Source organism: Salvia hispanica, unplaced genomic scaffold, assembly GCF_023119035.1.
Source record: "Salvia hispanica cultivar TCC Black 2014 unplaced genomic scaffold, UniMelb_Shisp_WGS_1.0 HiC_scaffold_142, whole genome shotgun sequence".
Lineage (NCBI taxonomy): Eukaryota > Viridiplantae > Streptophyta > Magnoliopsida > Lamiales > Lamiaceae > Salvia > Salvia hispanica.
In genome coordinates, this window is record NW_025951716.1 from 820 (window position 1) to 14,471 (window position 13,652).

At 37.4% G+C, this 13,652-nt stretch overlaps 1 protein-coding gene and 1 long non-coding RNA gene across 2 annotated transcripts; both read left to right on the forward strand.

Moving 5' to 3' along the window:
* Positions 1-6,150: 6,150 nt before the first annotated feature.
* LOC125198401 lies at positions 6,151-6,572 on the forward strand. Its single transcript, XR_007172398.1, has 2 exons — positions 6,151-6,203; positions 6,385-6,572. It is a non-coding gene; the product is annotated as an uncharacterized LOC125198401 (long non-coding RNA).
* Positions 6,573-12,229: 5,657 nt separating this feature from the next.
* Positions 12,230-12,838, forward strand: LOC125198400 (cytochrome P450 71A6-like). Its single transcript, XM_048096754.1, has one exon. It carries the CDS (start codon positions 12,230-12,232, stop codon positions 12,836-12,838), a length of 609 nt encoding a protein of 202 aa, XP_047952711.1.
* The last annotated feature ends 814 nt before the right edge of the window (positions 12,839-13,652 follow it).

Genomic DNA, 13,652 nt, shown 5'->3' on the forward strand with positions numbered 1-13,652 from the left:
TTTTGTTTATTCCTTTCAATTGCTTGATCACCACTTGATTGTGTAGGATTAATTAAATTAATCTGGAGATGAAATAATTAATCTGGAAATAAGAATAATTCACACCTTAATGCAATAAAACTCGGGAGAGTTGAGGTTTTGAGTGAGGTCTTTGACCTAATCGAAGCTTTTGGGAGTTAGGGGTTTTAGGATTAGAAGGGGACTTCAATCTTAGCACCTAATCTACAGGTTTCTCACCTCGGGAGGGGGTTTAATCTATAATTGTGGTCGACTTAATAACTCTAGGGACACCAAAAGGTAAGACAATTTGATTGGATAAGAGCTTGGAATTGTGCATCGGATACTTGAGTTCCACAATTTTCTCCAAATTATCTTTTCACTCTGTGTTTACTTGCTTTTACTTGTTTATTTACTTATCATATGCTTTTATTAGTGTTGAAAAACAACCAAACTTTTCATGATTCTCTAGATAGTAGTCAACATTTGTTCGTAGTAGTTAAGTTGATACGAATTTGTCTCTATGGGATACGATACTCTTGCTTGCTAATTGCTACACTAGCCCGTACACTTGCGGGTATCACTTGTGTTAAAATAAGTCGAGTTACACAACTAGATATTATCTTTGACATTGGAAAGTATCTCGCTTTGGATTGGGAGAAACCAAGAGATAAAAGTACGACTGAATAGTTAGGAACCAAGATCCTGAAGCCTGTTTTAAGCCATACAATGCCTTGTTGAGTTTGAAGACAAGAGAGGGGTCACCTTACTCAAAACCTATAGATTGTCTCATGTAGCAAAGCATTATTCACATCAAGATGTGAAATACTCCAGCCAAGAGAGATAGCAATAGAAAGAATTAACCCGATAGTAGTAGGCTTGACCACAGGACTAAACGTTTCACCAAAGTCAAAACCAGGTTCCTGTGAGAAGCCTTCGCCACTAATCTTGCTTTATGTCTAGCAATACGCCATCAGCATGTTTCTTCAATCTAAAAACCCAAGTGTTACCAATTAAATTCTTGCCTTGAGGTAGTTTGGTTAGAATCCAAGTATTGTTTCTCAACAGAGCCAAAATTCCTCTAACATGGCTGCTTTCCAAATAGGAATCAAGAAGGCCTCAAGAGCGCATCTAGGTATACAATCAAGAGACACATGAACACTTTAGGCTTAAAAATTCCAGCTTTACTCCGAGTGATCATTTGGTGAGATGTTTTGGCGTAAACATCAAGCGTTGGTAAATGAGAAGAGGAATGAGTAGGAGTATTGATTGGTTGAGTGGAAGAAGAGGAGTTCTGGAGTGATGATGACCGGATGATGCGATAATGTGGAGGATAATTATGAGGAGAAGATGAGTTACCATCAGCTGGAGCTGGAGGAGAATTATGAGGAGATGCACCATCAATAAATTCAGCTGGTGGAGGTGATCGCGAAGTTGGAGAATTGACATGAGTATGTCGTGAGCATGGAGAAGCGGTGAGAGGGATGTGACGTGAAAACTTGAGGTGGACTGGGGAAAGAGGAAGGAGAATGCAGGAGATGATGTAGCTTGAGCGTAGTATTCACGACTTAGGAAGATGTGGAAATGATAGTTCATCAAAAACAATATCTCGAGTTATGATGAGTCTTCCAAATGGCAGCAAGGCTTTGTATCCTTTATGAGTGTTACTGTATCCAAGAAAGGTGGATGGAAAGGATCTAGGTTCAAACTTATGTTTATTATAAGGCCTCAAAAGTGGGTAACATAGGCAGCCCAAAAGGCTTGAACTCTAGATAATTTGGTTTGGTTTTCAACAAACTTTTCAAAAGGAGAGATATTCTCAGAAGTGGGGTAGAATTCTATTGATGATGTAGGATGCGTGACTACGCATCATCCCAAAATTTGTAGTCTAAACCAGATTGAGAAAGCATATCTAAAGCCGTTTCTATAATGTGTCTATGCTTCCTCTCGGCCAATCCATTTTGTTGAGGGGTATGGGGACACGAGACTCTGTGTGCAATACCAAATTCTTGCAAGAAAGTGGAGAGACCTTGAAACTCACCTCTCCAATCACTTTGCAAGGTTTTGATTCTAACATTGAGTTGATTTTCAGCAAGAGATTTGAATTGCTTGAAGGCAGAGTAGACATCACTTTTGGATTTTAGGAGAAAAAGCCAAGTAAAACCGTTATAGTGATCAATGAAGGTAACATAGTACTTGAAACCATTTCTTGAAAGTACAGGTGATGGACCCCATAAATCACTATGCTCTAGTTCTAATGGATTATGGTAAACTGTAATAGAAGCTTCATAAGGTAACTGTGAGCCTTAGCAACACAACAAGATATGCGAGAAAATTTGATTTTATTGAATCATAGGAAATGTTACAGTGAAGTAAAGCCTTCTTGATTGTGTCAAATGCACAATGACCTAGGCGCTTGTGCCACAAATCTAGGCTAACTACTACTGAATTAGAGGAAGGTAAAGTAGAAGCTGAACAAACAGGAACATCTAAAGACTTTGAGCTAGTAGCGTGGACACGCACTTGCTCTTATGGAAGGAAAAAGGATCATCTTGGTCTTGATGTCTTGCGGTGGAAGTAGGTTTGTGCAGGAAGAAATGGTAAAGTCCAAGGTCAAGGGTGCCCTTGAGAATGATTTCCTTGGTGCCCTGCTCCCTCACAAAACAAAAGGTAGGATGAAATTCAAAAAATACTCCATTGTCTTTAGCAAATTGGGAGACACTAAGAAGATTTCTAGATATTTGGGGAACATGAAGCAGATTATTGATAAAAAGTGATTTGGATAAAGGGTTAGAGTTTGGCTTGAAAATAGAATTACCAACATGTTTAATCTTAATGCCTTACCATCACCAAGATGAAGAAGTTTACCTCCATTGTACTCGTAGGTGAGTCGAGATTTCCAAAATCATTAGAGATATGATTAGTTGCCCTGATCCGGGTACCAAGATGTGGATGAGGAGGCATCAACATTATATTCTGATGGAGCATCCCGAGGTGGAGCATATTGAGGTGGAGCAGTGTGTTGAACAACATTCGGTTCCTGGCTTGACAACATTAAGCGAGGATTCATCCGATTGAACCCTCCTTGGCCTTGCAAACTTGGATTTCTCATTTGAGGAGGAGTTGGCACAAAGTTTTGCTCAAAACGATGCCAACATTTATCGCACCATGGCCTGGCTTTTGGCATAGTTGGCAGATGATTTTGCCACGATCTTCCTCCTTACCACGATCTGCCACCTCTTCCCCTGAAGTTGAAGGATCTGCCTCCATCTCCTCTATAGTTGTTGTTGAGTTGGTCCTCGATTTCCAGCTTGTGCAAGATTAGCATTGGGATGGAGCCTTCGTGTTGATTGAGCTAGTCTTCACAGATGAATCTAGCCTTGTCTCAAAGCTCGTCAAAAGTGCAGAAACTTTCGCACGTTAGTTCTTCTGACTTTGAAGTGATTGTGACTACAACTGGTTGTAGTCGCTCCCAATCCAGAAGAATGTGCAAGATTTGATCTCCTTCGGAAACTTTGCATCTGCTCCCAACAAATCACAAACTTTTTACTTTGTTCAAGTATGCTCTCATGAGAGTGATTCCTTTCTTATGGATTGAAGCTGTGCCGATACGCATCACTTTGGCCTTTGATTGATGGGCAAAACTCGTTTCTATGGCCTCCCATATCTCCGGCTAGTGCTTAGTCCCACAACCAAAATCATGATACTTTCTGAAAGTGAAGATTGGATCCAGTAAGCTAACCTCGGTCCTCGATATTCCAGCTTTAAATAATCTGATTCACTCTTTCTTGAGTGGAGTTTGTTGAGGTAATGACTCGTGGTGGAGGGATCTCGCTCTCGTCAGAACCCTTCAAGGCCATACCCTCTCACAAAGTGACAAAACATGTTGTTTCCATATGAGATAGTTATCCTCAGTGAGCTTGATAGAGCCGATGTATTTTGTGGGAAAGTTTGATTTGCAAATAGCTATAGTTTGGTGAAGCAGAGTATTCATTATCATGCTCACTTGAGCTTGGGATTCGCCATTGATATGAAGAAACAAAGCAAAGATAAGAAAAGGGCCTAATCGAGCTACTCGATACCATGATAAAAAATGGCCAAAAAACGAATTTGCAAGCAAGATATAAAAGAAGACATTGCAACTTGAGGAAGAAAAGAGTTTTTGCATTAAGCTTTACATTGAACATCGATGCGGTCAGTTACAACTTTGTCTCTATGTATACTATGCTAGAGAACAACCTAGAACATTAGTCAAACCCTAAATCCCTAACAAAGCAAGCTATAAAATCGAACTACAAGACAATGTTCATTAAGAGAAATAAGGTGTGGTCCTTCCTTTTTAGGCGAGCCGTACCGACAACGCCGATTCCACCAAGTGACTTGTTCCATGTAGGAAGCGAGCTAACGCATCGGCTCCAACGTTGCACAACTAGATATTATCTTTGACATTGGATATGTAGCATCACAAATTCTCTGCTTTTAGAACTTCATTTGATCACCATGTTAACAAGATCACCTCGCCGTAGCGTTGACGTAGACCGGAAGGAACGATGGGGTAGGGTTCGCGAGGTAGAAATTTCCGATTATCGGAAGCTTTAGTGGTGACGGTGGAGGCTTTTCGAATGAGTGGAGTTTTTTGAGGAAGAAGAAGAAGTAGGATGAAGAAAGTGAAAAGAAGTAGTAGAACTGCCATTTTCTTCTTTTTGGTGAAGCATTGATTCAGAAAGGTCACCTCTTTATAGAGAAAAAAACTTATTTTAGGAACATCAATTTAGATACCAGGTTTAGATAAATTAATCAATTCTATGAAATGATTGAGTCAATTGTGTAACCTTAACAACATTTCATAGCTTTGTCGACAAATTTTTCTTGCAATTAGTTAAAATCACAATCTATATTTTGCAAATATCGACTTTTTAATTTTTAAAAAGACATAACTGTAAATATACTATATAGTGTAGCTAAATTTTATTTTTAAGCAATTTATTTTTGATAAAAAATGCATGAAATTTGGTATCAGTCCAATTTATTGACCATTTTAGTTATTAAAAATTTGAAATAAGAACAAATGTTATGCGAGCCACGGTGTATGTTCGCAAGCACCATTTTAGCGAGCATCATAGTGCTCACTAAGGGAGGGTTTGGTTTGACATTTAGGAACAATTAGTGGTTGTTATCTGACGTTATCATACATTTGGTTTGCCTTTTTCAATTTGTGGAAGGCCCGAGTTATGGGCTGTGGCCCGCCTAATAAGTGCAGTTAGTGATGGTTAGCATTTCTGCCCAAAATGCTACGATACATAACTAGGTCTCTACTTAAAAAAGATAAGTTGTATGCATTTACTAAAAACCCCTCCCTTTTGCCCTTGTATCAAAATTTTGCACATTACGCGAAATTACTTCATTCATTTCTCCTTCCTCTTCGATTCTGCACAAATGTCGAAGCTCTAAGCCGTTTTCTGAAGAAAGGTCGTCGAACCGCCCTAGCCAGACACACTACCTCGAGGTTAGTTTTCTGGCAATCAATTTTTTCTCAATTCATTGGAAAATCCCTAATGTTATACCTCCAATTTATTTTGGTAATCTGTGTTTTACGAATTCCCAAGAAAATTGCATGGTTGAACACTCCACGACGCTGGAGGGCGTGATATTTGGTGTGTTTATTTTGTGGTTTTCCAATTTGTATTTTTTTGTAATATTTTACCGTGTATCAGTAATACTCTACAATTCTATATTTTGGAGCAGTTTATTATTTGACTGGACATGTATTTATCTTATATGAATCAGAAAATGAGAGTTTTGAGAATTTCAATGGAGCTCAGTTTTATAAACTACATCTACAGTAGGTCAGCCATGCTTATCGATTCACTGTGAGAAGTTTCCACCATAAATTGATTTTTCTGGTCTTTTTGTTTTTTTTGTTCTAGATATTGTTTTATAAGCCATGGTGATGATACTTTTCATCAAATATTTGTTTATATATGGCTCAAACTGCCAAGGACATAACATTGTGCATATGTTGGAGGTTTGTTCTTGATAATATATTTATTTTTTTTTTATTAATTGATCTGAAAACCGGAGAAATTCCTCCAAGTTATGGAGAAGAAGGCGTTCCTCCTCCGGAGAGAACAATACAACTTGTTGCTGAAGCGTGCGAGCTGTCGAATTCTTGAGCGAGGCAAAAAGGATTACCAATGCATCAAATGGTAGCACCAAAGCTTAAGATCCCTCTTCATGAGCATATTGGTTCTCATTTGAGTAATCTGTGAGAACACATAAGCCATCGAACCAGAACAGTAGCTGTTGCTAGGAGAAGTCACATGATGCTTAAATCATCAAGAAATTCTTGTATGTGCATATACTGATTGGTTGGTATGTGAGATGCAGGTATAGTTCCAACTTCCAAGGGTTGGATGCAAATTGTAGGTACACGAGTTCATATAAACTAGTATTCTGAAATGCCACAATTTGTTACATAGTCATATTCAAGATATGCTTCTTATGTTGTAAAAATTGCATTTGTGAAGTTCACTTCATTTTGTTGGTAGTTTGTATTTATCTTGTAGTTCTTTCAACAGCAAAATCTAAAATAGCAGTTTCAATACTTGAATTTAACTACTACATTTTTGGACTTTTGACGAAAAATTACAGGAATGATGTGTTTATTCTCAAGTGCAGCTCCTGAGTCGTTTTCTTTGCTTCTTGGTATAATGACATATATAGGTGTATGGTTAACAGAGTATTATGAATGGCAGAATTAAAATCAATTGTAATCATAACTCTAATGACATGTATACATTGCTGGGGCAAGTATGGGGTAAATTAGGAATTAAATAAATTCATTGAGGTACATGTGGAAGTATACATTATTCTCAAGGAGTAATAATACCAAACCTAACTCCTGACATTTAATAGCATGAATTAAAACTATCAATCCAAATAACCGTCGCAAATATGGTGGACCATGAAAAAGGAATTGCAAACCAAAGCTATCCCTTTTCTTGCGAAATGATAGATGTGCAAATGTGATCGCTAATGTCATTTAACAAACAATTGTTGCTTTTTTTTTTAGTGTAGTTCTAAGGATTGATTGTTACAATTAATTTTTTATTTAGTCCTATGTATGGATATTATTTATAACATAAAATATAATTATGAAAAGAAAGTGTTATAGTATAGTGATATTATATAATACTACTAATTTGTTTCCCATCAATAATTCAGCCACCTGTAAAACATGAGTTTTGGTCAACAGATCCCATGATATTAATATAGTCATTGGTCCACATGGGCTGTCTCGACATTGCGTTCGAAAGATACATATTGTTTATGATTATTAATACAATTTTTTGATATAGACACCGTGATAACCAGATATATAATCATCAACCATTCTTCATAATTATAAAATCTAGTTAAGTTAAAAAATACGTGAGCATCTGATTCACTTGGATTTTACATGATTTTAGAGGGTAGTTTAATTGGTTTAGATCATATATTGTGTACTTTGAGCACATGGTTATAGCTACTTAGAATGTGTAGAAAAATGTACAAAATATGTGGATGTGCACTGCTCAATGTTCGAGATAAATTTTCTGGAGATTTTGAAGTCCGATTCGCATGTAATGCATACCATTCTCTTCGTCTTCGAAAGAGCTTCACGTGGATATCTTAAACGCTCAATCGAAGTTCGGTAGAAGAAGTTATGGCCGTTTTACCAAGACTGCGCCAAGTGACCTAGCATGACCCGCCAGTCGCATGCAAACGAACCGGCGACCCGCTAGCAAAGACGAGAAAAATGCCGTAAGCAGCTGGCGACTCGCTAGCTTCGACAGCACACCCAACCTGCGACCGCCAGCTTCGTCGACAGTTTATTTCGGGCCCAAAGTTAACCTCAGGTGTATATATGCCTAGGAAACGCCCAAACACAATTTACCAGCCTCATACCCTAAAATACCACTTTTTTCATCTAGAAAGAATAGAAGAATGAACAGAGGGACAGTATTCATCGCAAGATTGAAGACGAAGCCTCAATCCGCCAATCCAATTCTAGGAGTTTCTACTTTTAGTTTTATTCTTATTCAAACAATGTTTTTGAATATTTCTTTGACTTTTGTGTTGAACATGAGTAGCTAAACCCTTCGTAGAGTTCTACTGGAGGAGATACAATGATTCTTATGTTTAATTGATTTTCTTTTCCTATGCCTTGCTCATGTGGTTATTTTGACTCCTCTTGTGCTTATACATTTATTTGATCGATCACCTTATAAATGCACGTGATTTTACTATAATACGGGAAGTGAGTAGTTTAATTTGAAAAAGAGAAGTTGACATCTTTGCCAATATAATCGACGATTTGAGCCATTGAATGAAGCTAAGTATCTTAGGAGCTTTTAGGAGTTGTTACCTTAGTTCTAGGAAGGACACTTTGTTTAGTAGCAATCTACAAATTATATGCTTTGAAAAAAGATATAGTTTTACCTTAGTGATAGCTTAATAACCCTTGAGACCCTTTGTTGGCATAGTTAGGAAATTAGTTGAGCATAGGATAATTGTTATCGATCCCGTAGGATTCTACCTTCCTCGTCCTGATCTACATCCGTTTTCTCTTATTTGCTTTAGTTCTCTATTTGTTTTTAATTGTTTTACCTTGCTTTTAAATAGATTTAGAAAAACCAAAATTCCGATTCATCTAGATAGTAGTTGAGGTTGGTTCGTGGTAATTAGGTTGACACTCATTGTCTCGTGGAACGATACTCTTTGCTTACTATTTGCTACATTAGCCGTACACTTGCGGGTATACTTGTGTTAAAAATAAGTCGAGTCAAGTTTTTGGCGCCGTTGCCGGGGACAATTTTGTGTTACTATAGCCTAATATCGTGATAAAAATTAAGAACTAATCTAGATTTTAATTGCTTTACTTTTCTCTTTTTTTTTTTTTTTCCTTTTTTTTTCTTTTTGAGTTATTCTCACTTTTGTGTTTTTCTTTTTAGGTTGTATGCTCACTCGCTCTAAGGGGCAACCATTAGAGTTATTTGATCTTGAGATCGAAGCATCCAACAAGGAGAAAGCTCAGAGAAGGCTTCAACCAAAGGCGATCACTTTCGCTCTTAAGAAGAGAACCCTACCCTTGCAATACAATGGCGGACAAGAGAGAACAATGCACCACATCCAGATCCGATAGTCCATCAACTCCAACTACACTCTGGATTTGGTGAAACAGGTTAAAGAAAAAATGAACAACAAGCCATGGCGCAGTGCAAAACATGTACGCTTACGAGAGGTAGAGGACCCACCAATTGGCAACGATGGGATCGATGCCAATCATTTTGAGCTCAAGCCGGATTGCTAAATATGGCCGAGGCTAATGCTTTATGGGAAGGCCAATGAAGATCCCACAAGCATCTTACTAAGTTTATTCGGATCACTAACACGGTGAAGCTTAATAGGGTGAGATGAACAAATCGACTAAGGCTATCCCATTTTCCTTGAGAGATGATGCTAGAACTGTATGACAAGATTAGCCCCATACATTGGGATACTTGTGTTAAAAATAAGTTAGTCGATCTAACAACTATATTCAACCTATATAATTATGGTGTCCCTTAGCATTGATAGAGTATGGTGTTTGGTACTCATAAATAAAAGATTCAAATCATTTTATATTTTAGATGTGTGTACGTGTAAATCTACGCTCCAAGGTAAAAATGATTCTCACGTTCAATTCACACTATAAGAAGTGTTCTCATTTGAATTTCACGTCAATTCACACTATAAGAAGTGTTCTCATTTGAATTTAACCTTTTTATATATCGATAATATTTTATTGGTAGCTTGGGTTTTGGCTGTTGATAAAAATTCGTAGCAAAGCACAACGGACCCTTTTGACCTTAAAGCACTTGTCAAAATAAATACTCCAGTACTAAATTTTAATTAAAAAATATATAAATATGAAATATTATTATTATTATTTATGTATCTCAATACATATTTATCTGGAGTAGTTATTACTCGAGTATATTTCTTGTAATTAGTAATTAAACCTCATTCAATGAATCGAGTTAACATAAAATATTGCAAGTATTTGAACGGCCACCAACCAAGCAAGAGCTTTATTAATTTATTGAATCTCGTGAACATATACAATAATGACATGATTAGTTGTAATTACGTGGACTCAAACGTGGATTATAGTAAAATTTAATCAAAACAAATAAGATCAAAACTTATGCACGCAACCCCCGCTATAAAGATTTTAATTTACATTTAAGTTTTGCTTTCAATAATTTCCACAATATTTTATATTCATTCTTTTAATCATGGAAGAGACCTTCAAGTCCTCTCATGCTATAACGCTCCCACCTAATATGGACTAAACGTTTCACCCCTTTCTTTTTCTTAAATAAGAAGATAGTTTCAAATTTCATTTGAATACTAAATGGATTACCAAAGGTAACATTAAGTTTCTTGTATATTCCTTTTTTTGGAAACAAAAAAAAAAATTTTAAAAGGCCGATCAAAAATACTTGAATTCGAGACATTTTTCCTTAGGTTTCATTTTATTAGATTTTTACGTTAATTTAGCCCTTTCAATTTTTTGGGCCCACAAACAAAAAGTATACATAAAATTAGAATTTGGAACCAAATTTTTAACAACAACTTCATATATAAAAAAAACTAGATTAGAGTTAGAAAGATAAAACTAGATAATCAAGACACCCCATAATTCTAACATCCTACTTTCCCGAAAAAGAAAAAAAAAAGACTCTATATATAGAAAGTTATGAGTGAAATTGAGCTTCCTTAAAAAAATGAAGCAATATAATAAGAGTCGTAGTCGGGGACGAAAAATCCAAAAAAATTGGGGGTTTTGGTTTCTCTATCTAAAATTTTCCTAATTTAAAATATCTTGGGATTTTTGAAAAAACTATTCCCAAAAACCCCAATTTTAAAGCAAAGAAATTTATTTACCATACAAAAAGAACTCTTACGACCATTGGGGTTTTGGAGCCCCAAAGGTTTACCATCATTCCTATATCACTAATGTTAGAAAGCCATGTTTAATTGCTTCCCATTCACGTACTCCCCAAACATCCATAAAAAACGTGTATATTTTTTTAACCAATATGTGAAATATTTTGAGCTATACTTTATTTAAATTGATTTTTTCCTTTTTTCTGCAAATTACTACACCAAATGAAATGCTTTTCTTCACATTTCTTGATTCTGATCCTCCCCACCCCTTTTCCCCCCTCTTCTTCCTCCACAATGGCGCCGCAGCCACGCCCATCCCCCCAAAAAAGACCACCCCCGCTCCCCCAAAAGCCCGGGGGGGGAACCCCACCAGGTGGGGGGCCCCCCCCAAGATCCCTCCAGTCCCTCTCCCGCCGCCACGGATCCCTCATGCCCTCCACTTCGGGAAGGTCCCGTCCTCGTCGCCTTTCCCAGCCGGGCGGCGCGGAATCAGAAAGCCAGGGCCTACCGCAACCCCCAAATGAGCATCCCCCGGGGGCTCCTCTACAACTGCAGAGACGGGGGTTCCCCCCTACGGGGAGTACTGGCGCCGGATCCGCAGCGGGTGCTTCATCTCCTGTGCGGGAAAGGGTCCCAAACCTACCGCCGCGTGATGGAGGGAAAAGACGTCCCCATGGTCGACAAGATCAGGTCTTCATGACGGGGGGATCAACCTGAGGGGCGGGTGGCTCGATGACGAACGATGTGATCAGCATGGTGGGTGGGGGAAAAAGTCCCCCGGAGAGAGGAATTTTCACAAATTATAGCGGAGTTCGAGGAGCGTTGGGGGTTTTATTTTGGGGGTACATTCCATGGCTGAGTTGGGTGAGGAGGTTTGATGGGTGGAGGGAGAATTGAGAGAGGGCTAAGCATTGGGTCAGTTTTTGGGGAGTGTGCTTCAAAGCACAGGGATAGAGAAAGGAGAGAGGGATGGTGATGAGTTGGATTTTGTTGACATATTGCGATTTTCAGGGGGAGAATGGGGGGGCTCTTCTGTTGACGATAAGTATCAAACTTATCCTGGTATCCCCCTTTTTTCTTATCTTTCATTTTAATATAGGAGTAATATACAAATTGAAATAATAGAAAGTTGGTTTAGATATATACTAGAGTATTCATGCATGATTTCGATTAGTTGATTTTTAGGCTAATGAATCAATTGTTTTGAATGTTTCATAAATAATGGAGTATGAATGTGTATGAATCTTTACAAAAGGACATGTATGCTGGTGGAACCGATACTACATCCACAACTCTTGAATGGACGATGGCCGAGCTTATAAGAAATCCAAGAACCATGAAAACATTGCAAAATGAAGTGAGAGAAGTAGTGAAAAACAAGGTAGAAGTGGATGAGGATGACTTAGAGAAAATGCTTTATTTAAAAGCAGTGACAAATGAGAGTTTGAGGCTGCACCCACCGATCCCATTACTAGTTCCTCGTGAATTAACTCAAGACACAAAAGTACTAGGCTACGACATCATATCCGGCACACGTGTCTTGATGAATGCTTGGGCAATTGCTAGGGATTCATTGTTATGGGAAAAACCTGAACAATTTTATCAGGAGAGGTTCCTTGAGACGAACATAGACTACAAAGGTTTGTATTTCGAGCTGATCCCGTTTGGGGCAGGTAGGAGGGGTTGTCCAGGTGTTACATTCGCTACGACAGTCTATGAGCTTGCTTTAGCAAAGTTAGTGCTTAACTTCAATTTCGAATTGCCTAATGGAGCAAAGATTGAACAGTTGGATGTGAGTGAATCTAGTGGACTCACAATGCATAAAAAGTTTCCTTTACTTGTAGTAGTTTCTCCTCATACTTGTTAAGTACTACTCCGTCCGTCCCCCATAATTCGTCACTATTTGACTCGGCACGGGTTTTAAGAAATATAATAGAAAGTGAGTTGAAAAAGTTAGTGGCATGTAGGTCCTACTTTTATATATTAGATTTATAATAAAATGAGAGTGAGAATGAGTTAGTGGAATATAGGGTCCACTACAAAAAATGGTAAAAATGAAAGGTTACAAATTTTTAGGGACAGACGGAAATGAAAAAAAATGACAAATTTTTAGGGACGAAGGGAGTATTTCTAATGGCATCATGTTCATATGAATAAAAAAAATTTGACTTTGATTGTAACAAACATCTCCTTTTTAACAATACTTGTCGTCTTCTTTTCCTTTTTTTTAGAACTATAGAAAAAGTTTATTTCAAGAATTAATTGATTGTACATATATAAAGTATATATACTCAAAACTTTGGTTTTTAACCGATTCAATTTTTGACGAAAATATATAGGACTATAAGTTTTAATTTGTTGTATTTTGACAGTAGTCTAGATTCTTATTGAACATTAACTTAACTTTTTATATTTAGATGGTGAACTATGCAATCAAATTACAGATACTCTCAAATACTTACAATTAATTATTTACTTTTATTAATTAATAGGTTATACATGATGGATTAAAAAATAAGCGCGACTGTATGCGCCAGGCCCATCATTATTGAATGGATTAAAAAGTAAGCACGATTGTGAGCGTCTAAATGGGTCAATCCAGAAATTTTACTGGGTTTACAAAACAAGGCTCATTTGGATCAAAAAATGGGGCCAGTCCAATGTTGACAAATTTGGTCATG